At 40.7% G+C, this 26726-nt stretch overlaps 1 protein-coding gene across 2 annotated transcripts in view; it reads left to right on the top strand.

Annotated features, from left to right (window-relative positions):
- Window positions 1-26726, top strand: part of ADHFE1 (alcohol dehydrogenase iron containing 1) — a 307754-nt gene that overhangs the window by 181230 nt on the left and 99798 nt on the right. For both annotated transcript variants that reach the window (XM_085605518.1, XM_085605517.1), the window contains one exon: window positions 25342-25494. In XM_085605518.1, coding sequence (XP_085461644.1) covers window positions 25342-25494 — 153 coding nt within the window. The remainder of the gene's footprint in view (window positions 1-25341; window positions 25495-26726) is intronic.

Genomic DNA, 26726 nt, shown 5'->3' with positions numbered 1-26726 from the left:
TCTTCCCACATTAACATTAACATTAGTAGAATAGCTTGTTTTTGTTTTAGCTAAGCAGATGCCATGCACGTGAGTCATCAAGACTCCATTTTAGTGTCTTCTGCTCATGCGCAAGAATTTCCCTCCAAACGATAGCTCGTCATCCTACGTAGATGTAGTTGATGCATGCGCAGCAAAGATTTCCCGTTTAAAGCTGTTTTAGTCCTTTGTTCACGTTATCCACGTTAGTAAACACATAAGCAAACTTCACTAAACGGCGTATTCATGTGGTGCACATTAATTTAACACGAAACAACTTTAATAACTTGTTAGTGAGTTAAAGGAGCGAAAAGCTTCAGAGCAAGTCTCTTTTCTACTAGTCCTTGCTCCATCAATCCCCTCTCTGATGGCATTTTGAGCCATCACAAAATTACCCATCCTTTCTCAGATGCCAACTTTTAGCATTTTTCATTCTCATTCTCCTCTTTTTCTTTCTTATTTTCATCTTTCTTTTCTAAATCGTTCATCTTTTTGTATATTCCCCCTTTCATTACCTCCATTTGTATCTGCTCGTATTCCCTCTTTCTTTTCTTTCCTTTCCCATTCACTTCATATTTTCTTCCTTTTCCTTTGTTTCTGCAACATTTACACCAAATCATTATTGCTAAAATTATCATTATACCAACTACTGGAAGAATTAATTGACCTAAAATACTTTTCTCTAAATCAGAAAACCAAGTCCCTATAGAAGAAATACTCTTTGTTAGTCTCTCCCATACATTGTCAACCTCCAGTGGTTTCAAATCTTCACAAAGTTTTGTAATATTCTTAATATACCCTCTGTTTTCCCTACTTTTATCAGGAATGTAAGTGCAACAATGTTGAACTTTCAGCAGCCTACAGACTCTGCCTTCTTTTGCTAGTAAAATGTCAAGCGCAAGTCGATTTTGTAAAACCATAGACCTAATTGCAACCATTTCTGTATTTATCATGAAGAAACCCCCAGCAGTATCAGTCGAGAGACAATCAACTACTGTCGACAATTTACAAATTCTATGTGAATTCAGAATGACTCCCACTGAAGGTATTAATGCAACAAATATATCACCTACTATTTCTGAAAAACTAGCTCTCTTTCTCTGTGTTAGTCCATTAGTGTCTTCATTGTTTCCAGTGAGTTTTTTTTTTTTACATGATAAATTTTCTGAAACACTATCCCAAAGTAGCAGCTTCCGTACCACCGTGCAGGCAACTTATAATAAGCATTATTCCCACACACGTAGTAAACCACGGGAAATACTGGATCAGTTCCCCCTTTTAGTCCCCAACCTCCCAAAATTAGGAAGTTATGTTCACATTCACTGGAACCAATAAATACGTTACTATAATCTGTCTTTAACCTATGGAGGCAGGTTTTCCCTTTCTTCACAAACTCTAGTTGCATCGCAGCATGAGCCTTGCCAGTTCTATAAATCCCCTCTTCCCAAGCCCATGGTGGTACATGGTTTTTCTGTTCAGCAGCTTTCTTTTGAAAATCCTGCTTCCTTCCCTCAACTAAATTCAAAAACACTTTCTCTTCTTCACGCAATATACATGTTAAATTATTCTTGTGTGCCTTCACTATATCTATTGATTTCATTGTTAAGAAAAATTCCCCCATGAACTGTGCATCTTGGCTACTTAGTACTGGACTCATATTCTTTCGAATAGAAAACTCTGAAAATACTACATCTAAGTTTGAATAAAAATACTGAAGTTTTCTGGTTTCATAGAACAGACTTGCTAGAACACTACATGATGTACCATATGTTAAAGGTAAATGGTGATATGTAACGCCTTCTGACACTGATAACTTCATACAGACATAACAATCACTAATCTCCATTGTATCTATATATTGAAATAACAACTTTGTAAAAACATTTAAAGATGCGTCATTATCTGATACTGTGTGATATAAATCTGTTTCATCTGTTGCTTCTAATTCTACTCTATCTCCTTTTTATTGTAGCTGCTTTCTCATTAGTAACTGTATCATTCTTCTTTTTGTTATTATAAGTAAAGGTACCACCACTGTTAGAAATAACCATACTGAGATCACTAATAGCATACTACATATGCAGGCTCTACAACATCTTCGTTTTAAACTTCATTTTGGTTGATCAGTGACTTTATTTTTCGCCTTTTTAATCTGAGAAGATATTTTGTCTTTCTTCACGTGGAAATGTAACTCTTATTTTTAAGGTTGTCAATTTCCTTTCATCAATCTGTGCAGCATCTACTTCTTCTGATTCCTTGCTTAAGTCTAGATTCTCAAACTCTTCTAATATTACATAGTTCCACTCAGGGGCCTTGTATTTATTGTTCAAAATTCTCAGTCTTGGGCTTCTTCGTGTGTTTCTCACAATTGACTGTTTAGAGTGAGTTTGACTAGTAACCTCATTCACTTGCTCTGGTCTTTCTCTTGTTTTTCTCAGATAATATCTCAATCTTTTCACTCCACCTGGCCAGTTATCACCCTTTCTGACCCTTTTAACCTGAACTGCACTTTCACCTTCTCCGTCTTTTTCTAAAGCTCTTTTATTTTTAGTATGTCTAGGCACAATCTGTTCTTCTTCTGAATCACTCTCTACCTGTTCCTGTTCAGGTCTTATTGTTGTTATTTCATTCGCCTGAAACTGTTCTTCTTCTATCTGGTCCTATTCAGGTCTTATTTCAGATCGATCTTCTTCTGCCCGAACTTGTTCTTCTTCTCCTAACTGATCCTGTTCAGGTCTTACTACAATTTGTTCTTCTGCTACCTGAACGTGTTCTTCTTTTCCTGTCTCTGTCCCTGCTCAGGCCTTTGAATAGTTCTGTTCACCTCTGCCTGAGTATATTCTTCTTTCCCTGTCTGGTCCTGCTCAGGGTTTCGAGTAGCTTTATTCACTTCTACCCGAGCGTGTTCTTCTACATCTATCTGATACTCACTACTTTCCTGTCTCTCTAATCTGGTTTTTCTTCTTGTTTGAATAACAACTTCAGGTATGTCAATCACTGATATCCCGCCCCCCTGACTTGTGCTCAGTTGTTCCTCATCTATTACTTCAGAATCTATCATTCTAGATTCTCCGACTTCACAACTTTCAGCTGTTTCAACTGGTTCAATCCATTTCTGTTCTTCAGTGGGGCCTGGATCTCTTTTGGTATGACTGGCATGAATCCAATTGGGTAAACCTGCACACTTCACTGCTGTGGTAGTGACCAGTATGACTTGACATGGTTTATCCCACCTGGGTGCTAGGCACGACTTTCTGGCATGTTTCTTCACTACCACCCAGTCTCCAGGATTCAAATCATGCGCCTGTGTTGGCTGTCTGTCTTCTCCAACCTGGTGAGAGACAGAACGCACTAGGTCAGCCAATCCTTTGCAATAGTCCAATACCAGATCATCAGTTATATTCATCTATTTATGTCTAGGAATAAATGCTTGTCTCATTGCCCTTCCCATGAGTATCTCATGTGGACAAGATCCTGTTTTTCTGTCAGGAATACTTCGGAGTCCATCAACACAAGATGCAATGCATCTGGCCATTTCAGTGATGTGGATGTACACATTTTTCCTAACCTTGACTTGATTGTGCCATTTAGTTGCTCAACCACTCCAGAAGCCTCTGGATGGTATACACAGTGCAGTTTTTGTTCAATTTTAAATGCTTCACAAATTAATCAAATATTTCATTATTAAAATGATGTCCTCTATCTGATTCCAAAGTGACTAGAAAACCAAAACGAGGTATCAACTACCTCAACAGTAATTTAGCAACTGTGAGACTGTCATTTCTTCTTGTGGGGTATTCCTCTACCCATCTTGACAACAGGCACACTATGACAAGTACATACTTCCATCCATTGCACGGAGGCCACGGAGGCAACTCAATGAAATCTAACTGCAATCTCATGAATGGCCCTTCTGCCTTTCCAATTTTTCCTCAACTGACTACTGTCTTTCTGCCTGGATTTAACTGCTGACAAATTAAGCATCTTTGGCAAAGGCTTTCTGCGACTACCCTAAACTTTGGATTGTACCAACTCTGTCTGAATAGTCTGATCATTGAATCCCTGCCAATATGTGTTGTCCCATGGTATACTCTTGCCATTTGAGAGAGTAGGCAGTCTGGCATGACTGGTCTGCCATCGGTGTATACCCATACATCATCTTCTGTCCTTCTTTCACAACCTGACTTTACCCAGATTTCCTTTTCTTTCGCCTCAACTTTATCCTGCAACTGTCTAACCTCATCCCATGTTTCTAGAGCTGAGAAAAACATAAGTTGGCAGCTGATTTCACTTGTTTCAATCTTTCTGTTAAGTGCCATGTTATTTCTTGCACAATATTGAGTGATTTGGTCTGCATATCTGTCACCTGCCGCCACATAGTCATTTCCTGTCTGGTGAGCAGCACACTTGACCACTGCTATTTCTTTTGGCAATTGTATTGCTTCCAACAACTCTTTTATATTTTTGCCATTTCTTATAGGAGATCCTGAAGAAGTCAGAAATCCCCTCTGCATCCAGAGCTGCCCAAAATCATGCACAACCCCAAAACCATATTGACTGTCCGTGAATATGGTTATCCTCCAATTTTTCCCAATTTTGCATGCCTTTGTTAAGGCCACCAATTAGGCTACTTGTGCAGATTTGACTCCTGGCAAACAAGATGCTTCAATGACCTCTGATATTTTACACACAGCGGACACTAAGCCCTCCACCCTCTGTTCTCATGCATGACCCATCTACAAATAGTTCATGATCTGGCTCTTTCAAGGGCACTTCTTTTATATCCGGTCGGGGCTTGGTACACATTTCAGTCACATCCAGACAATCATGATCCACTTCATCTTTCACTTCTTCACAACATGGGTCTAGCAATAATGTGGCAGGGATTCATTATTGTACATCTTATTACTGTCACATTTTCCTCTCCCAGAATCACTTTTTCATACTTAGCTATCCGACTAGGGGTAAGGTGCTGTGTTCGAGTTCTTGTCAAAAGAATCTCAACTGAATGTGGAACATAAACTTTAACTGGATGTCCCATCACAATCGACTCCCTTTGCTCCAGACTCTTACTAGTAGCTGCTACTGCTTTTAGGCAGCTGGGTAAAGCTGAAGCCACAGGATCCAGAGTAGCAGCGAAATATGCTACTGGACGTCAGCTTAATCCATGTCTTTGAGTCAGCACTGAAAGTGCACAATTTTCTCTCTCACAACAGAAAAGTGCAAATTCTTTCGTATAATCAGGCATGCCTAAGGCAGGGGCCTCACACAAACAATTTTGTAATTTTACAAACGCTTCAACGCACTCATTATTCCAGGCAATCGGGTCTTTTGCTCTTTTCTGAGTCAACTGAATCAATGGTTTTGCCAGCAGTGAAAACCCTATTATCCACTGCCTACAGTACCCAACTACTCCGAGAAACATTCTCATCTCCTTTTGTGTCTGAGGCAATTGCATTTGCTTGATTATCTTTATTCTCTCTGGGGTCCCTTTTCTAACTACTCTTTCTTGCTGACAAAACTGCAATTTCTCTGGAGAAACCTTGTGTCCTCCTTCGGCCAAATGGTTCAGTAATGCAATTGTGTCAGTGACACAATCTTCTCGTGTTTTTTATGCCACCAGTAGGTCATCAATGTACTTAATCCAAACTGAATTTCTAGGCATGACCAATGTTTCTTGACACTTCTTCAGGATTTGATTAAAAATTGAGGGACACTCTGTATACCCTTGAGGAACTCGGCACCATGCCAAAACACGGTCTTCGAACCTAAAGGCGAACAAATATTAGATGTCTGGGTGCAAAGGAATAGAGAAGAAGGCTTAGCATAAATCAATTACTGTATGTCAGCCTGCATTCCAGGGTCTATGATAAAGAATCACTGCTGTATTTCGCACTACCGGGCAACAAGGCACTACAATTTTGTTGCTCTTTCTCAAATCCTGCACTATCCTGTATTTTCCACTAGGTTTTTTAAGTTTTTTAAAATGCCTTGTTTAATCATTCGATCAATTTCTGGAGCAACTCCTGCTTTCACTTCTGGACTCATTTTGTACTGTCGTGTGTTTGGGTAAACTGCACCTTCTTTCACCGTCACTTTCACTGGATCTACATTTGACATCAGCCCAATATCTTTTCCTGTAAAATTCCACACTTCTGGATTCACTGTGGTTCTCAACTTTTCTGGCAATTCACTTTCTGTTATCAATGAAATCATCTCATCTACTTCAGTACCTTTCTTCGCTAACATCATTTTGTATATAACATCTTCATCAGGGGTTTGGAAAGCAACACCATTTGGTGTACAGTTGATCGTGCAGTTCATTTTGCACAATAGATCTCTTCCCAACAGATTTACTAGACTGGAATCGCAAACTACAAACCGATGCATGTCTTTAAAATACCCAATAAGTACCTCCATTGGTTTTGTGATTTGGGTACTAATCTGTTGATTCGACACTTCTACAACTTGGATAGATTCTCCCGAGAGGGGTAGGTTAGGGATGTCTGCTGTTCTCACAGTAGACCGGGTAGCACCAGTATCCAATAGAAAAGTGATATCACTACCTTCCACTTTCCCATCAATAAATGGACCTGACTGATCTACCGGCAAGGATGCGCCAAGCACGCACTCCCCCCCCCTCAGGCACCGTCATTGCACAAAGTCCATTTTGTCATTATCATTCTGTAAAAAATATTGTGCAACCACAGAATTTTTCTTACTACTTTCTCCGTGAAATCCGGCGTTCGCACTGTATTTTTGAGTGTTCACAAAGTTTGGCATAGGAGCTGGTGGCACCTGATACTATGGAGTAACTACCTGCTGCGGCTGATTCATAATCACTTCATTCTGCTTCTGTGGATTTCAATTTTGATTTGGCCCATTATTATTCTAAATATTCTTACACTCGTTCTTCCAATGTCCAAGCTTACTGCACGCATGACAAGGAAACCTCTTCTTTGCTTCCTCTCTATTTATTCATCCTCTCACTTTACTACCATTCCCTGCTTGATCATTCTGATTCTGCTCTTTCACCTGATTATCAGTCTTGGGATTTAATTTATTTTCCTGCTGTTCTGCCATTTTCACTTGTGCCCACATCATTTTCTCTTTTAGCTTTCTCCGCCTTGCCTTGGTCATCTCCGCAATACTTGGCATACTTCAACATTTTGTTGATCATCTTACTCTGCCAGCACAACATGTGCTGCTGAATCATCTGACTAATCTCTGGTTTCAGACCATACACAAACCGATACACAAAATGTTCCATATCCTTATCACCAATGTTTTCAAAACCACTATACTGCTTAACAACTTGCAGTACCCACTCATAATATGCATGTACAGACTCATTTTGCTCTTGAGTTGTTCTATCTTTACCCAATCTGTTTCTTTAGGAGGAATTTTCCCTTTTAGAAAAGTAATTACTTGGTGATATTTCTTCATCACCTCATCTGAGGGTGCTCCTGTTTTCGAGTCTCTAGCATCCTCCTCACTTGGCCAATCAACTATGATCTTCCCCTCTGTCCATAAGTCAGCAGGTACCACAATATCAAACAGACCATCCAGATCCTTTAACAGAACCTTCAAAACCTTTACAAATCTTTCAACCTGTTTGTACCATTCAACGGGTTTCTCTCTCAACCTAGGGAAATCGTTTGTAAATGACAAAATATCCGGTCTGCTCCACGGAACAGGAACATATCCACCACCAGGAACCTCTCTCATGGGACACAATCTCTCTGATTTTTCTTATTCTTTTAGTAAGAAAGTGGATGATGCTTCCTTTGCTTGTGCTTCCTCCTTCTTTCTTTTCCACCTAGTCCTCCACTTGTCAATGTCTCCCCACTTCTGCAAAATGTTCATGAACTCTTTTATCTGTAGTCTTTTACCAGACACATTCATATTCTCCAAATCCTTGTCAGTAAACTCCACTCTATATGGTTTCTGTAATAATTTTGATCTCCCTATATCTACTCCAGTCTCTGAAGCAACCTCTGTCAATCTCTCATGAAACACTTTAGCATTTCTGGTTATGCTCCTACATATAAACAACAACTCCTCTTCATTGTAATGGTTCAAAATTTCTATTCCCACATTTCCAGCTATCATCTCTTCCAACTCCACCTTCAATCTGTAAATATCTAAGATCTTTGGTGTTGAGCTTCGTTTTTCTATTCCCTGTGCCGATCTTTCCAAATCCTCTGGAGTGACCGCTGTCGAGCCTCTAGTTCCTAATGGTACCATAGACCCTTTAAAATTTCCGGGCATTACTCTTTTCATAGTTTCAATTACAGGTTCCCTTATTGGAAGGTCCATTAATGAAATGACTGAATCACACTCACTAGCCTGATCATCAGATATTACTACCTCTTTTCTGGGATTATTAAAAGGAATTTTTACAGCTTGAGGTTTTGGGCTACTCATTTTATCTACATATAATTGAATGACAGGACCTATAGTCACTGGTACTGTCAAAGCTTCTGTATTTAAATTCAATTGACTTATTTTCTGTACTACTTCCTCCCTAGTTTTATTCAGTGCTCATCTTTCTTTAGCTTGAGGCACCCTATTAACTGATGTATCATGTAAAATTTGAGGAATTAAGGGTATTCCCATTACCAGTGCACTTGGGGTGACTTTACTGGGTCCTTCTTGGTACGGAGGAGGATTTTTAGTTAGAATTTCCTCCAACAATTCGTCATCCGATTCACCATATCCTGTCACATTCATGTTTTGTTTTCTCCCTACACATGCTACCCTCTGATATACTACAGCTCTTCGCCAACGTTTTATTTGATCTCTACTTGACTCATACGGATGTCTAGGCAAAAATCCTCTAAATCTCCGACCACTTCAGAATTTTTCACTATCAAATGCCTCAATCTCCCATTCTTCCAAAGCTTCATACTGTGTCATTCTAGGATTTGGTTCTAACATATTCATGCTATCTCTCAAATTCTGAAGTAACGTTTAAATTAAAAGTACCATGATATGGAAAAGCCAAAACGCCATCACCTTTTGTATATTCTACCCAATTTTCCAACCATATTCATGTGTGATATCCTTTCTCCATCATCATAAATGAAGCAGGCATCTTAGGTGGTGGAATAGGAATTCCCTCTCTAGTCAACTCAGGCTTGTCTTTCTTGAAGAAATTTTTAATTTTCTTCATTAATGTCATTTTCTTTAGTCTTCCAAACATTTCAGATAAACGATATAGGAAAGAGTCTTCCGTACATCTTCTAGCTCTATTACCTATGTCTCGCCCTTTGTCAGCACGACTCACACCCGCAGTCAAATTGCAATTTAGCATACAATTCCCTTTTCGACCACTCCTAGCGCAGCTTCTATCTATTAACCAATCAGATTCATGCTCCCGCTTGTGGTCTGACCAATGCCAGCGTGGTCTTTCTGCTACGTCAGTATTCACTCCTTACTACTGGCCCCCCTTTACAATCTGCTTCTGTCTCACGCCCGCTGTTTCAACCAATCCCAGCGCCGCTCTCTGTGACTTCAGTACAACTCCGGCGACTGACCCCCTCTTTACAAGGTAATACAACAACTTATTTCTTAATACTTTTCATTAAATTCTTCATTAATGACATCATAAAAACATTCGCTACTCTGTCTGTTCCACTAAACAAAGGATAGGTTTTGACTTACTCTTGTTTCAGGATTACTCCTCTTCTACTGCGAGTAAAACCCCTGTTTACCCTTCATTCAAGCTCGAGAGAACCTATTACTCCTTCAGTGTTACCCCTACTGGGAAATAAGACCAAAGTTTCACCAGCGATCCTTCTGCTATCATTCGCACTTAACTTTTATACGAAATAGTCCCTAGTTTAATACTCCTAGCCCTACATAGCTTCTCAGTATTATTCCAACAAACGAGTAACCTCACTGCAGTGTGGCTTCTGTCACCACCCGCTATTAACTTTTCCGGGATTCTGGACAACATAAAACAAGACACTAACTCTTTTGTTAAACATAAATAAAAAATAAATAATCAATATTGATCACCAAACTAGTCAATAATAACCATACCTCTGCTACCAGAAAACTGAACCAGCGGTATACCAACAACAGATACTCTACTACCATATATTCACCTGGGCCCATAAACACACAATTGAGTAGACCGCTGGGTTTGTTTACATTTTCTATACTTTTACTACAATAATCAGGATTAGTTATTTGGTACCTCTATTTCATCTTAAACTAACCCTTCACTGATCATAAAGTTCTTTCCTCTGGTCGATGGACCATTAGTTGAACTAGTTGATGGTGATAATTAACATAATTCTAACTTTTCTATACCTTGAAGTAAATAACCCTAGGCTCAGGAAAGTTTTAAATCTTTATCTAAATTAAATGCATGTGAACCATTTAAAAAACATAGAAGAGTCACCATCACTCTTAGGAGAGAAAATTCAATTGATTAAACATTAATCATATACTTCGGACTCTCACAATAACTAATGCTCAGAAAGTGAGAGGACAGAGAGAAAAGAACATCTGCAAATAACGTGAAATTATAATTACCAAGAATGGTGTGAAAGACCAACCCCCTAGCCAAGGAGCTGGTAAGGGTCCCCCGGGATAGGTCAGGTGACAAAGACTACAGGACAGGATTCAGGGCAGGATAGTTGACCTCTCTAGAATAGCAACAATTGCGCCGCTCCCCTCTCTGACACTCTTTTCCTCCTCGAGATTCTTCTGCGATCTTCTGATCTAACCCAATTAAATTAGGATAGAAAGTTCTGCTTCAAGTTCTGCATTTGGCTCTTCATCATCAGCCTACAGCATCTCTCCCAGCATGACTGTAATAATGAAGCATCAATCAGGTATCACATCATCTGTGTCTCTCCTTCTTCATCTCATTCTACTAACTAAAGCTATCTTAATTAAACCTTTCGTTCTTCATGTTCCACCCACAAAAAGTTTCAATATCGTAAAAATACGAAATATGAATGGTAATCCAAGGGGGGAAGCTCCATCACACCATGCTTACATGTCATTAAAATCTGTCTAACTATTGTTCGCAAACCCATCCCCTTAATTTTTATTCATAAGTTTTGGTTCCCTTACGCATTCATGTTTCTCTTGCAACATTTTATTAACATTCTGAATGCAAGTTCACATCGTTGAACTTTTCACCATCTGTTCCCAGAGTATATCACTTGTGTCCTTGACTTCCATTCAACATCCAAGTCATCAGTCCGGGTTCACTTTCAGTGGCCATGCGCAAACTTCACGTGACTCAGCTTAATTCAGTTACACGAGAGAGGTCCAAATCTTCACCATTGATAAAGTCAGAAAGACAACTATTAATTTCACATATAAAGTAGTCGCACTGTATACCCCCCACCTCTACTCTATTCCCCTTTACTTATTAATACTCTTCCCGCATTAGTGTTAGTAGAATAGCTTGTTTTTGTTTCAGCTAAGCAGATGCCATGCACGCGAGTCTTCAAGACTCCATTTTAGTGTCTTCTGCTCATGCGCAAGAACTTCCCTCCAAGTGATAGCTCGTCATCCTACGTAGATGTAGTTAACGCATGCGCAGTAAAGATTTCCCGTTTAAAGCGGTTTTAGTCCTTCGTTCATGTTATCCACGTTAGTAAACACATAAGCAAGCTGCCCTAACCGGCGTATTCATGTGGTGCACATTAGTTTAACACAAAACAATTTTAATAACTTGTTAGTGAGTTAAAGGAGCGGATTGCTTCCGAGCAAGTCGCTTTTCTACGAGTCCTTGCTCCATCAGTATTACGTTTTAAATTCTGAGTTTGTGTTTCTTCAGACCAATCACTATTAAACTATGCTTCCTACTAGTATGGTTGTCATGGGACTCCTACACCTTGTAGTCCTTTGTCTTATGCAACATTTTCTATATAGGGATTTACACACGTATGATTGATTGTCTCTGTGTAATGTGTGTAATGTAATGTGCTCTGACAACTTACACTGGTATGAGTTGTGCTGTAAATCAAATTCAATGCATCCAGAGTGTGTTCAAGGAGACTTGAGGGCCACTGTTAAAGGGTGATAGTGAGGGAATCCGTGGTGGAGGTGATCATTTGGGGGCACCAACAAACATTGTTGCGTAAGGTGCCACCAGCGCTAAAGCCAGCCCTGCCCTTGAGGCCAGTCCGCCTCAACCGTTGGTACTTCCATTTGCCTTGATCCAGCAATAGTTGATGCAACTCCCAAGAGATCAGCAATGCAGGATTTGCACACACACCAAACTAAGTTTGTAAACTTCACAGTCTCTCTGGCTCATGCACAAGCACTTTTAACATGTTGTGCCTGCTTTGGGGCCACTGGAATTATGCAGCAAAGGAGGACAAAATTATGCCGCAGTGTTGACTAAATTATGGAGCAAAAAAAAGGCTGCAGCGTAATGTAGTATATTTATTGATACTTTATTATTTTGACATTTTTGCACATGCTAACAGTCTCTGCAAAGATTTTGCCTTATTAGTACAAGTGTAACATACAAATGCAGCTTTGCGAAAGGTGACCAGTGAACCTTTACAAAGGGCTATCCACTTTGCAGCAACACAAGTCACATTTTTTAGTAACATTTAATCTGTTTGAGCTGCAAACAATTTTAGTTAAAGTTTATGCATCAAATTATGTATTATGTGGCAAATATATCAGAGCCATAATCATGTAGAAAACATTTGCAAACTAGGATATTTTGCCATCATGTTTGAACTGCTATTGTGGAAAAAGTGAGGTGAAGTGCTGATGACAGAAACTGCATGGCTCAGACAAATGGCTTGTGATTCCACTTTTAAGAGTATTTGTGATCCGTGATTGGAAACGTATGTCAATAACTCATATTAAACCTTAAATACACATGTGTATCCATTGATTAAATTAAATAACATAATAAGCTGCAACTGGTTAGATAAATGCCAAACAAATAGTAACAATTGGGATGTTTTACGCATTCTGGCCACACCTATGACTGCGCCCACTGATCACTCCTCTGGTTATTCCCGCCCTCTGATTCTCCGCCCACAGTTCCCCTACTTTTCTTTCCCCACTTCGACCACTGCTGCACTGACGGCGCAAGCACGAGGTGTGAAAACCACCAGATTCACAACTCATTTTTTGACTCCAGCCTTGTTGGCTATTATCCAGTTTGACTCATCTGCATCATGCATATAATGTCAACATGCCACTCAGTACGGGTCAGAAGCTTACGGTCACCCAGTCTCCGAAAAAACTTGAACTCATTCTGACAGGAATCATAGCATTATACAATGAACACGATTAGCCAAGTGATGGTGGAGTGACCCTTTCCTCGACATGCGATGCTTCCGGCAGAGTATGACCAGTGAGGCCCAGGGCTAAAGCCGCCATTCCTCCAATCTTTGCAAAAAGCAACTTGCATCTACCCTCAAACTCAAATAGGACAGCAAATGAATACACATCACGCAGGGCCAGCTGGCATCTCCCGCCTCCAAAACAAAAAAGGCGAATTCGCACCTTTCCCCCAATGGGAAATATATATATATATATATATATATATATATATATATGTGTGTGTGTATATATATATATATATATATATATATATATATATATAGAGAGAGAGAGAGAGATATTTGTGCTAACATTTGCTTTGTACAGATGTGATTTTTTTTATTTTTAGGTCTGGACTAGAGGCAGCATTTGCAGTCTGGCCAGCCCTGTGTAATTAAATTAGTTCATAAATAAAACAAGTACTTGTATGTCAGCATACAAAGAGCAGGTCTGGGTCCTCCATTTTCATCCACTTGCCTGTTCGACTGCTAGTGCATTTTGCATCCACCCATGCAGCATGGGGCAGCAGGTCAACACACTTAGGCAATTACCTCTCATGCACTGTGACAGGCAGTATTTTGCCTGATTAAATGTGTAGATCCGCCTACAGAGAAGTGCACTTCAGTACCAGGCGCAGTGAGTAATTCTATATTTACCAATGACTCTCATTCTTGCTTTTTTTATCCTTTATTAAGTCAAACCTGTGCAGCATATGCACTGCTCTGCGAGCCATGCTGTATTGGAGTATGGAATAGAAGCCCTGCCCAATCTCCGCCCATATTTGTCATTGGCTTGAGTCATTGTCCTTCATAAATGCTAGCTTCTGATTCGTTAATAGACTTTAGTGCCTCCTTAGTACCGCCTTGTCTTCATTTGTAACCTCCCATGATGACTGGCCCTTTTACTTCAGTTGTTACTCTGTAGGTTTTATTTAGTCTGTGAGCACTATTTTCTTTAATGGCTTCTCCTACTGCAGGCACTACATGCTTTCCATCCACGGCAATGCTTTGCTTGCACCTTTTTATCTAAATGTTTTAGCAGCACAGCACGCTATAACTATAGAGCCCGCACGCTTTCATTTTTCTTTCAACTTAATCCTTATAATCGTATTATTTATTCATTTTTTACAAGCACAGCATGCTTTAACTTTAGAGGCTGTGTAGCAGCTTGCTCCTTATTGCCGTCGTGCTTTTCTTTTCTGTGGCCCAGCAGACCAAACTCAAATGTTTTCAATTGTATACTCTTTTCATAAGCAGCGCGGCACAAGCAGTGTGCTGCGATGCTTACGAGAAAGTTACAATATTGAACATGCATTTGCAATGCAATAGGTCTCGCATTACTGAAAGTTTCAGATATTGCCGTTGCAAATAATAATGAAACGCCAACAGCTCAAACTTTCAGTAATGCGAGACCTATTGCATTTCAAATGCATGTTTTTATATAGCTCTGAGAAGATACCTCCCTCCTTGGGATATAGCAACAAGTCTCAAGAATTGGTAGAGACCCTTTACTATTTTCACAAGTGAAACGAAGGTGGTTATTCCTAGTATTGAGCTACTCAGTAAAACTGTTAATCATCTTGAGGTTCCCCTCCTAGATGACGAAGACATCATCTATGTATTTTTCCATAGTTTAAAGTTTGTCTGGAAGGGATTGCTTACTGGATATATATGGGTGGTCTGGAAACTGAGCATGTGCAAATTTGCCATGCTTGGCGCAAATGTGTTGCCCATTCCAGCCCACCCTTAAACTATGGAAAAGATTAAATTAATTTATAATCTTTTTATTTAATGATTTAGTTCTATAATTTCATATGTCACATTAAGGGGAGGGTATGAGCATTGAATTTAGTGTGTGAGTTATGGTTTGCTGGTTTGTATGTCTGCTGTACAAGTTACAGAAATTAAAGAAATTCCTGTTGATTATTAAGCAGATTTTTTGCACAGAATTTCTGAAAACGTTGCTTTATGCTGAAATCTCCTTGGATCAAAGACGTCTCTATGCTTGAATTGTAATATGGAAATATGTTTTCAGTATATTCCTTAGACATATCCCAGTCTCTTGTTCTACTATGCTATATTCTGTTGTGGGGGCCTTGGAAAGCTGAGCTTTGTGGTTTGCCTGCACTCCCTCACTAGATTTCCTTCATCCCTCATTTTTCTGGTCGAGCAGGACTTTGGTTAAATCTAAAGATGCTGCTGTTCAATTTCCTTTCCTACACTCAGTGGTGTCTAGTACAGAGGCATGCAATCCCCTATTCTGTGTTTTTCTTGGATAATATTGTGTGCCTATTCACAAGATAGGCAGAACCTTTTACAGGGTCTGGGGAAACCGCTGTCATACCCTTCCACTGCAGAATACATCTCCCAACTCACTGTCTGCCCACTTCTGTATCACTTACCCTTATTACTGTCTCCACCAAATGTCAGCTTCAATGTTTTATAAGTGGTTTCCATCCTTAGTCTGCAAAGTATTTCTTTTCCACTATCATAAATGTTGTTGAATGGCAAGTTAGGGCCTGACTTACTCCTCCACAAACATGACAGATATTGTGTCCGCAACATTACAAGTACCATTGAGGTACTCTAAGTTGAGTGGGAAGAAGTATGTTTGTGCTTGGATCTTGGAACCAGGAGGACGTAGATATATAGCTCTCCAAATATATATATATATATATATATATATATATATATATATATATATATTCACTGAAAAAACCATAGGTTTCACACACGTTATAGTTAGGAATTAGCATTTAAAAAACCTTGCAAATTCACTTAAAAAAACCATAGGTTTCACACATGTTATAGTTAGCTGGACATTTCACTCGTGAAAAACCATTGAAATTCCCCCGTTATAGTTAGTGCAGGCAACTATAACTCACGCGACCGCAATCCTCTGCTGATGACGTCAGATATTACATCACTGTATTTAGACACTTATTTACCCATGTCTTCTTCCATTAATTTTTAGCTATACATATATTACAAATATTTTTTTTTCAGAAAGACACATATGTCATCAGTGATGTAATATCTGACGTCATCAGCAGAGGATTGCGGTCGCGTGAGTTATAGTTGCCTGCACAAACTATAACGGGGGAATTTCAATGGTTTTTCACGAGTGATATGTCCAGCTAACTATAACATGTGTGAAACCTATGGTTTTTTAAGTGAATTTGCAAGGTTTTTTAAATGCTAATTCCTAACTATAACGTGTGTGAAACCTATGGTTTTTTCAGTGAATTTGTACGTTTTTTTAAATGCTAAGTTATGTATTTTTTAAGGTTTTTCACCGTGCGCGTACCGTACGCACACGGTGCGCTTCAAGCGCCCGCGCCCACGTTACGCAGTTCGCGGAATTTTTATGTTTCTACCGTACGCGCACGCTACGCGTACTCCGCGATTTTTCGCAAAAAAATTAAAGGAAATTTTGGCCCTTGGGGGTCCTTCTGGGAACTGTCCACCCTGCCCCCTTTTCACGTTCTCCACCTTTGTTTTTCACCCCCTCAGACTGCGAGAGACAAAATGGCGGCCGACACTTCCTGGTTTCGACCGATTCGAATGTTTACTAAGATCTAACAACCAATCAGAATCGCGCTCGCGCACGGCAGCGTGCGCGTGCGGTAAGTTTTACCGTACGCGCACGGTGCGCGCTTATAGATATATATATGCTTTTAAATGCTATTTTCTCAGGAAATACTGAACAGATTTACACCAGACCTGCACAAGGCACATCACTGACCTGAGGACTACCTCTCTGCCAAATTTCAAGTAATTCTGTTCAGCCGTTCGGGCTGTAGCTTGGACTAAAGGTCCTATGGAAAAATGCATGGGGAAAACGCGTTTTGGGACCCCCCATTTTTCTCAGCCCCCGCTTGACGAATCCCCCCGAGACTTTCAGGGAAGGAGTGGAGCAGAGCGCCCCACCTATTTTGAACATTTCGCGAGGATTCATCAATCGGCGCCAAAGTTATTCCAAATAGAATGTTGCGGATCTCCTATGGAAACACGATCCTAACTATAATTATCTACTGGCGACCGCCAGTAGATAATAAATATATATATATATATATATATATATATATATATATATATATATATATATATATTCACTGAAAAAACCATAGGTTTCACACACGTTATAGTTAGGAATTAGCATTTAAAAAACCTTGCAAATTCACTTAAAAAACCATAGGTTTCACACAAGTTATAGTTAGCTGTACATTTCACTCGTAAAAAACCAATGAAATTCCACGTTATAGTTAGATCAGGGAACTATAACTTGCGCGCCCACAATAAACTGCTGATGACGTCACATATTACATCACTTATGACATGGTCAGTGACATCACTCATGACATCAATGATGACATCTGAAATGACACATTGTGCATTGCGGTCGCGCAAGTTATAGTTACCTGATCTAACTATAACGTGGAATTTCATTGGTTTTTTACGAGTGAAATGTACAGCTAACTATAACCTGTGTGAAACCTATGGTTTTTTAAGTGAATTTGCAAGGTTTTTTGAATGCTAATTCCTAACTATATCGTGTGTGAAACCTATGGCTTTTTCAGTGAATTTGTACGGTTTTTTAAATGCTAAGTTATGTTTTTGTTTTTTTTTTTGCGCGCACGGTGCACTTCGCGCACCGTGCGCGCGCTGTGGGCACACGGTGCGCGGCCCACGTTGCGCATTTCGTACCGTGCACGCCTCGCTATTTTTTACAAAATATCAATTGTTTTTTTCTTGGGGGTCCTTAGATTTATATATTAAATGTGATTGTTAATTCTTTTTTATTTTTTTATTTTTTTTTACCGTACGCGTACGGTAAGCTTACCGTACGCGCACTCCGCGATTTTTTTTAAAAATTATTAAATTTATTTTTCATACTTTTTGGTCCTTTGTGAACCCCCTGACGAACGCTAGGGGGTCTGCAACTCTCTTCGTTGCCCCCTTTTCATGTTATCAACCTTTGTTTTTCAGTGCGAGAGACAGAAAATGGCGGCCGATACTTTCTGATTTCGACCGATTCGAATGTTTACAGTCATGTAACCACCAATCAGAATTGAGCTTGCGCACGGCACCGTACGCGTACGGTAAGCTTACCGTAAGCGCACGGAGCGCACTTACAGATATATATATTGATTTAAATGCTATTTTCTCAGGACCTACTGAACAGATTTACACCAGACCTGCAAAAGGCACATCACTGACCTGAGGACTACCTCTCTGCCCAATTTCAAGTAATTCTGTTCAGCCGTTCGGGCTGTAGCTCGGACTAAAGGTCCTATGGGAAAATGCATGGGGAAAACGCGTTTTGGGACCCCCCTTTTTTCTCAGCCCCGGCTTGACGAATCCCCCCCGAGACTTTCAGGGTAGGAGCGGAGCGTAGCGCCCCATTAGTTTTGAAAAATTCGCGAGGATTCGTCAATCGGCGCCAAAGTTATTCCAAATAGAATGTTGCGGATCTCCTATGGAAACACGGTCCTAACTATAACTATCTACTGGCGACCGCCAGTAGATATAGATATATAATATATTCCAGCTCCAAGGTTGCCCTAGCAATGAGCTGCACTCGTACACAGGTCGAAGGCTGCAAACCTTTATTTGGGTACAAGCAGACTCCTGACTGCCGATTGCATTAAGCAGCCATTCCCTTAGCCTGACGCGTTTCGAAATGTTATTTCTTCTTCAGAGGCTGCTGATGGGAAAGGTTACGTGCTGGCGGTTTCGAATCCCATAAATACCGCTAAATTCCACGCCCCCTGATGGGCCGGTCAGATGACAAACAATGGTGCCTCTTGGGAAACAAAGTCCAATTTTTGCACTAATTACTGCCGCATACACAGATACAAGCCCTCAGATGGGCCTCAGAAGACAGTGTCCACTCTCAATCCCAGACCCGTGTTCCATAGGGTGACTGGGTGTATCCCAAGTCTCGTGGCCCCCATTTACGGGGTGGTGCGAGCTCGGCGGCAGGACGGCCGCCAAATATGTCTTCTGAGGCTTGTATCTGTGTATGCGGCAGTAATTAGTGCAAAAATTGGACTTCGTTTCCCAAGAGGCACCATTGTTTGTCTTCTGACCGGCCCATCAGGGGGCGTGGAGTTTAGCGGTATTTATGGGATTCGAAACCGCCAGCACGTAACCTTTCCCATCAGCAGCCTCTGAAGAAGAAATAACATTTCGAAACGCGTCAGGCTAAGGGAACGGCTGCTTAATGCTATCGGCATTCAGGAGTCTGCTTGTATCCGAATAAAGGTTTGCAGCCTTCGACCTGTGTACGAGTGCAGCACATTGCTAGGACAACCTTGGAGCTGGAATATTTGGCGGCCGTCCTGCTGCCGAGCTCGCACCACCCCGTAAATGGGGGCCACGAGACTTGGGATACACCCAGTCACCCTATGGAACACGGGTCTGGGATTGAGAGTGGACACTGTCTTCTGAGGCGCATCTGAGGGCTTGTATATGTGTATGCGGCAGTAATTAGTGCAAAAATTGGACTTCGTTTCCCAAGAGGCACCATTGTTTGTCATCTGACCAGCCCATCAGGGGGCGTGGAATTTAGCGGTATTTATGGGATTCGAAACCGCCAGCACGTAACCTTTCCCATCAACAGCCTCTGAAGAAGAAATAACATTTCGAAACGCGTCAGGCTAAGGGAACGGCTGCTTAATGCTATCGGCAGTCAGGAGTCTGCTTGTACCCGAATAAAGGTTTGCAGCCTTCGACCTGTGTACGAGTGCAGCTCATTGCTAGGGCAACCTTGGAGCTGGAATATTTGGCGGCCGTCCTGCCGCCGAGCTCGCACCACCCCGTAAATGGGGGCCACGAGACTTGGGATACACCCAGTCACCCTATGGAACAAGGGTCTGGGATTGAGAGTGGACACTGTCTTCTGAGGGCTTGTATCTGTGTATGAGGCAGTAATTAGTGCAAAAATTGGACTTCGTTTCCCAAGATGCACCATTGTTTGTCATCTGACCGGCCCATCAGGAGGCGTGGAATTTAGCGGTATTTATGGGATTCGAAACCGCCAGCACGTAACCTTTCCCATCAGCAGCCTGTGAAGAAGAAATAACATTTTGAAACGCGTCAGGCTAAGGGAACGGCTGCTTAATGGTATCGGCATTCAGGAGTCTGCTTGTACCCGAATAAAGGTTTGCAGCCTTCGACCTGTGTACGAGTGCAGCTCATTGCTAGGGCAACCTTGGAGCTGGAATATTTGGCGGCCGTCCTGCCGCCGAGCTCGCACCACCCCGTAAATGGGGGCCACGAGACTTGGGATACACCCAGTCACCCTATGGAACACGGGTCTGGGATTGAGAGTGGACACTGTCTTCTGAGGCCCATCTGAGGGCTTGTATCTGTGTATGCGGCAGTAATTAGTGCAAAAATTGGACTTCGTTTCCCAAGAGGCACCATTGTTTGTCATCTGACCGGCCCATCAGGGGGCGTGGAATTTAACGGCATTTATGGGGTTCGAAACCGCCAGCACGTAACCTTTCCCATCAGCAGCCTCTGAAGAAGAAATAACATTTCGAAATGCGTCAGGCTAAGGGAACGGCTGCTTAATGCTATCGGCAGTCGGGAGTCTGCTTGTACCCGAATAAAGGTTTGCAGCCTTTGACCTGTGTACGAGTGCAGCTCATTGCTAGGGCAACCTTGGAGCTGGAATATATATATATACTAGCGGTGATTCGGATGAAGGCCCAAGCATTTCAGCAACACTTAGCTCATTGTCAATTAAACACACTTTAGGGGAGGAACTTAATTTTTTAACCATGGACAGGCGAGCTACCCTCCGCCCCAGAAACCCCCAAAGCCAAACGAATGCAGCATGAGCCAGCGTCGGAGAGAGAGGCGCAGGCAACGCCTCAAGACCATCAAACAGGGGCAGAGGGGGACGGAGATGGAAACGTTAGACTCCCATGACAATACCATCATTAATTTAACGGACACTGTATTGACTGAAGCGGAAAAACAACTGTTAACTTTGGGTCTGTCTTTTTGTACTGAGTCAAATTTTTCGTACAAACAGTCTCGCATTGATATCTATACGTTCATCCGTAAAATCAAACTTAAATTTTTTTTCCAATTGAACAAATCGACTAATGGGGCCACAGCCTCTGACACCATGTTGGATAAGCTACAAGTCCGGGATTTAAACATGCTTCAAACCATGCAATCTTTGGCTAAAGGAAACTCGGACTGCCCAATATCCGACAATGAACATCTTGCAGGAATCAACACGGGAATGGTGGCTGCCAGTCCGTTTCGTCCTCCTTCTTGTTTCTATCCAGTTATGCCTAAAGACTCTGTAGATGTTTTTAGTGACATGGTTATTGATGATCTAAAAAACTTAATTTGTCTACTTACTCTCAATGTGGCAAAATAAATTTGAAACTAAGAAACTACTGGGCTTTGATCAAAAAAATCCGTGAGAACGGCCAAATTGTGGTCATGGGTGCCGATAAGGGTGGCAATATAGTTCTATGGCCTAAAAGTGATTATCTTCAGGAGGCTCAACGCCACCTGTCTGACACCAACTGTTACTGTACAGTAGGCCGTGACCATTTAACACAAATTAAAAAATCTGTATCCTCCCTTTTGGCACAATGGAAAAGAATGGGACTTCTTTCCAAAAATGAGTATTTGTTTCTTAAAAATGATTTTCCTACAACTGCCACCCTTTACTTTATCCCTAAAGTTCATAAGGGTATCCACCCTATACCTGGCAGACCTATTATCTCTGCCAGGAATAATCTTTTGGAAGCTATGTCCAAATATGTTGATTATTTTCTTCAACCTCACATGACTGCCTGCCATCCTTTATTAAGGACACAGGCGACTTCTTAAAGAAGATACAAGCAATTCATTGGCAACCTGATTATGCACTCATAACGTTTGACATAGCTTCCTTATATACTAGTATCTTACATTCTCAAGGGTTGACAGCTGTAAAACATTTTTTGGACTCTCGCTCGATTAACTTCAATGACCATAATGCCATGCTTCTTCAAATGATTGATCTTTGCCTTAATAACAATGTGTTTCTCTTCGATAAAGTTTTGTACAAACAGTTGAGGGGGGTGGCTATGGGGGCATGTTTTTCTCCAACCTATGCCTGCCTTTTGGTTGGTTGGTGGGAGGAGCATGTCCTCAGGGTCACCCACAAGACTATGTGGGATAAACACATCCGCTTTTATGGCAGATACATTGATGATATCTTCATCGTTTGAGAAGGATCCAAAGAGGAGGCATCTTTGTTTGTAACATCCATTAACACCAATACCATGAATTTGCAATTCACGGCTACCATCAGTACTGAGAGGGTTGAATTTCTAGATGTGGAGGTTTTCATTTCAGATAATCACATAGAAACTAAATTACATAGAAAAATCACTGCTGGGAACTCCATCTTACATGCCAGCAGTGCACATCCACCCCATCTCATACACAGCATACCCTATGGGGAATTTCTCCGTTTACGGCGGATATGCAGCCGTCAATCTGACCTAGAACAATGTCAAAAAGAAGCATCAGACCGGTTCCTTGCTCGAGGTTATGAACCATCTAACCTCAAAAAAGCCCTTGACAAAGCTAATCTTTGTCCTCGGGAAATCTGCCTTTCAACTAAACAACATCAGGTCACACCTAACAGTTGTGAAGTGACTAATGAGGCCATGCAACCTATCAGATTAATCACTACATTTTGCAAACAAAATAAGACTTTCCGCAGAATAATTTACAAACACTGGCCAATTGTTCTGACTGAAATTTTGCTGCCCAGTTTACCTAACATTACTTTCAGGAGATCTCCCTCTATGAGGGATGCCTTGGTTAAATCCAATCCTGAATCCATGGCCAAAACCACCTGGCTGTCACGTTCTGGCTTTTATAAATGTTCATCTTGTCGTGCCTGCAAATTTGGAACCAATGTTTCTGAGTACTACACAGCATTCAGCAACATTCCGGTCCAAATAAAAAATCCCTTTACTTGTCGTACAGATTTTGCAGTATATGTGCTTGAATGCACATGTCACCTCAAGTATATTGGCAGCACTAAATTACCGGTTTTCAATCGCATTTTGCAACATCTACGTGCGATTGTCAACTCGGATTCCACGTACCCTGTTGCCCGACATTTTAAAGCCATCCATTCCAACAAAATCTGTGACCTCAAATATTTTGTTATTGGGGCAGTACCCCCCTCAATTCGTGGGGGCAACAGAGAGAAACCACTACGGCAGTTAGAATCCTCTTTCATTCTATTACTTGATACTAAAATGCCTAATGGAATGAATACGAGTGAAGATCTCCATAATTTTTTGTAAATATCTGTAGTTGTAAGCTCTGTCGATTTATGCAGTTTGTTAACAAATCACTTAACATCCATTGTCTTTACTTTTCACTGGTAGTCCTAAAACATAGCATCAGCAATGCACTTAACTTTGTTCATTTTTTGAACAAATATTTATTTCTCTGTTTTCTGCTTCGCCCTTTCTCCTTCCTTTGCTATATTCCTTTTCCCCTTTTGTTTAAATACTTCTGTCTTTTTTCTCTTTCTAACGATATTCTATCGTTTTTCATTTAATTTTATTAACTTGTCATTCTGGGAGTATCAATGTGTATATTCATTAGAATTAATCAATGGAATTCAGACCTATCGGTTACATCCAATCATGTTTGTGATCAAATGTTAGTGCTACAGCATTATGGGGCACTTGCCATGAATTTTATTTGCTGTTCTCCACACAAATTTTTGATCTTTATAAATTTTAGGTATATATTATATCTTCAACTAATTATCTTGAATTGAACCTCAGTGATTTATTTGTAATATTGATCATGATGATATACTCCCACAACTTAAGTATTTTGTTTATGTCCATTTTGAGTAAACTTTCTGATTGGGTGAAACTGTCTTTTTAATGGGAGGTCCGGCATCCGCGCGTCAGGTGATCAAGATCGCGGAGGCGATCGAAACGCGTCTGAGGCGGACACTTGTCTGACGAAATGAAATAAAATGTCAGATTTGAACTTTGAAACCGCTTGGTGCATTTCTTGGATGACAGTATTGAGCATTGACTGAGGTCCGTACCTGTTTCCAAACTCCCTTTGTGAAATCGGGAGGTCAGGACTTTGTGTATGTATATATATATATATATATATATATATATCCCCATTTTTTGCGAGGCAATGTTTCAGCGCTCACTGTAGCGAAAGAGATCCTGCTGCTGTACTTACCACCAACGTGCATTCTGGGAACTGTAGTCGTGGCATGGACTGCAGTGGCCCTGAGCAACAGGGTCAGCTGATCTCCCTCCAATGGGAGTGCCACAGCAAATTCAAAAGTGGGAGAAGGTGGAACCTAGGTAAACGAGCGGCATCTGAGGAAGGCGATATGCCGAAATGCATTATGCCTAGCTGTTACCTGTGAATAAAGGCTTACCGACAAGTACCCTGCTGTGTCCTTGGATTGCTTTGAATGGGCGATCGTTTTAGGATATATATATATATATATATATATATATATATATATATATATATCTCTCTGTCTCCAAAAAGAGCTCGAGGTGAATCAGATTTAGAATAATAAAATATACAAAATCCTGGAATTGAATTATAACACCTTATATTGTGAATTTATGAATCCGATGTTGCCCTAGGCCTGACGTTATCCATGTTGCCATCTGTTCTGTCTAAATCTCACCTTTCTCTTGGCTTTGGGGCAGATCAGAAAAATCAAAAGACTACCCTCTCAAACTACAGCTTCAGGAGTCATGCAGTCATGGCTTGGGATGCTTGTATTTATTTAATAATTGAGATCTTCGCACATACAAATGTAACTACCTAAAGCAAAGGCTCTCAAGCCTGAGTAGATATGTGGCAATGAAGTGCCCTACCTCGTTTACCCCCTCCTAATGCTAAAATAGCAAGGTTAATCCACTTTGAGTTCACCAAGATCTGAGCTGTGTTTGTATCCCCCCTGCAGTCATGCACTGGAGTCCTACACTGCTCTTCCATACACCATGAGAAGCCCTTGTCCCACGAATCCAATCAACAGGCCAGCTTACCAAGGAAGCAACCCGATCAGCGATGTATGGGCTAAGCATGCGCTTCACATAGTGGCCAAATATCTGAAGCGGTAAGTTTCACTTGTTTATGTGAAGTGCGGGGTTCATTTCGATTGACCCTACAAACGAGAACATAAGTCTTTCCTTTTACAAGGTATTGCATAAGAAATTGCTTTAATGAAAATGGCCCTTAAATTCCCTTAACAGTAGTTACAGCAATATTGGCAATATCTTTAGAAAATCAATGTCAATTTTTTTTTTTTTAAAGTAGTTTCAAATATATACTTTTGTTTGTCGAAGAAATATTAATGTGTTTATTTAAGTGGAGATAGAAATCCAAATGTTCCTTTAACGTAAGAGAAAAATGAATCCTGTATGAATGATACTGAACATGTTTAAGAACAAATCTTTTGTTTTAAAACATGATCCCAAGCATTCCAGCTTGACATTATTTTAGTATTTTTTGTATTAAATGGGCCTTTTTCAGTGTGTACAGTACCTATTCGCGACAATACATTGTGTTTGGAAGACTGCCAGTTTATTGAATTTGTGGTACATGTATTTATTTGTTTTTTAAAGTGCTGCATTCCATTCACTTCAGAGGAATGTGGTATCTGATAGGTCTCTCTGAGGGAAGGGACAGGGAAGCTGGAGGCCACTCAGTTGTAGGTTGGAACCCTGTCTGATATTCTAGAGTTGTGACCCCTGTTTTAATGGGGATGAGCCAAAGGAAAGGATGAATATGTTGTTTTGAGGAATTTTCTGAACCACTTGTAGTCTGGTTCTGCCTTCTATCCAGGTATCCGTGCATTTCACATATCCGGACCCTGGATCCCAAGGATATACCTCAAGGTCATACTCTTGAAGCCTCTTTTTGTTTTTTTCCAACACAAACTCCACCCGAAGGTATCAGAGCACTTTACATGAACACCAGTTTCATTACAGACGGTCACATTCTGATTGATCAAGCATTCGATTATTATTAAAGGGGCTGGGATCCTAAGTTGCTGGTCAGCATTTTATGGTTCATACATTTCTATAAATTTGCCTTAACAGAATTTATAAAAAGCAGAGAAGACTTTGTTTTGATCATTGCATCTTTTAGCGCTGGTTTTATGTGGTCATGTTTGAGGTTAAGCTGCATTCTGATTTGGTAGCGTTTGCAGCCTTATAATGAGTTTATTTTGCAGCCGAGTCTGAATCATATTACAGCAGTCTAAGTGTGACATCACCTTGACTTTCGTCGGATTCATTTTCCAAGTTACAGAGAGATGCAAGTTATTTTTTGGCATGGTCGTGAGCG

The sequence above is a fragment of the Triturus cristatus genome, chromosome 5_1 (assembly GCF_964204655.1).
Source record: "Triturus cristatus chromosome 5_1, aTriCri1.1, whole genome shotgun sequence".
Classification (NCBI taxonomy): domain Eukaryota; kingdom Metazoa; phylum Chordata; class Amphibia; order Caudata; family Salamandridae; genus Triturus; species Triturus cristatus.
The sequence above is the reverse complement of the archived record's forward strand: the minus strand, read 5'-3'. Positions and strand labels throughout refer to the sequence as shown.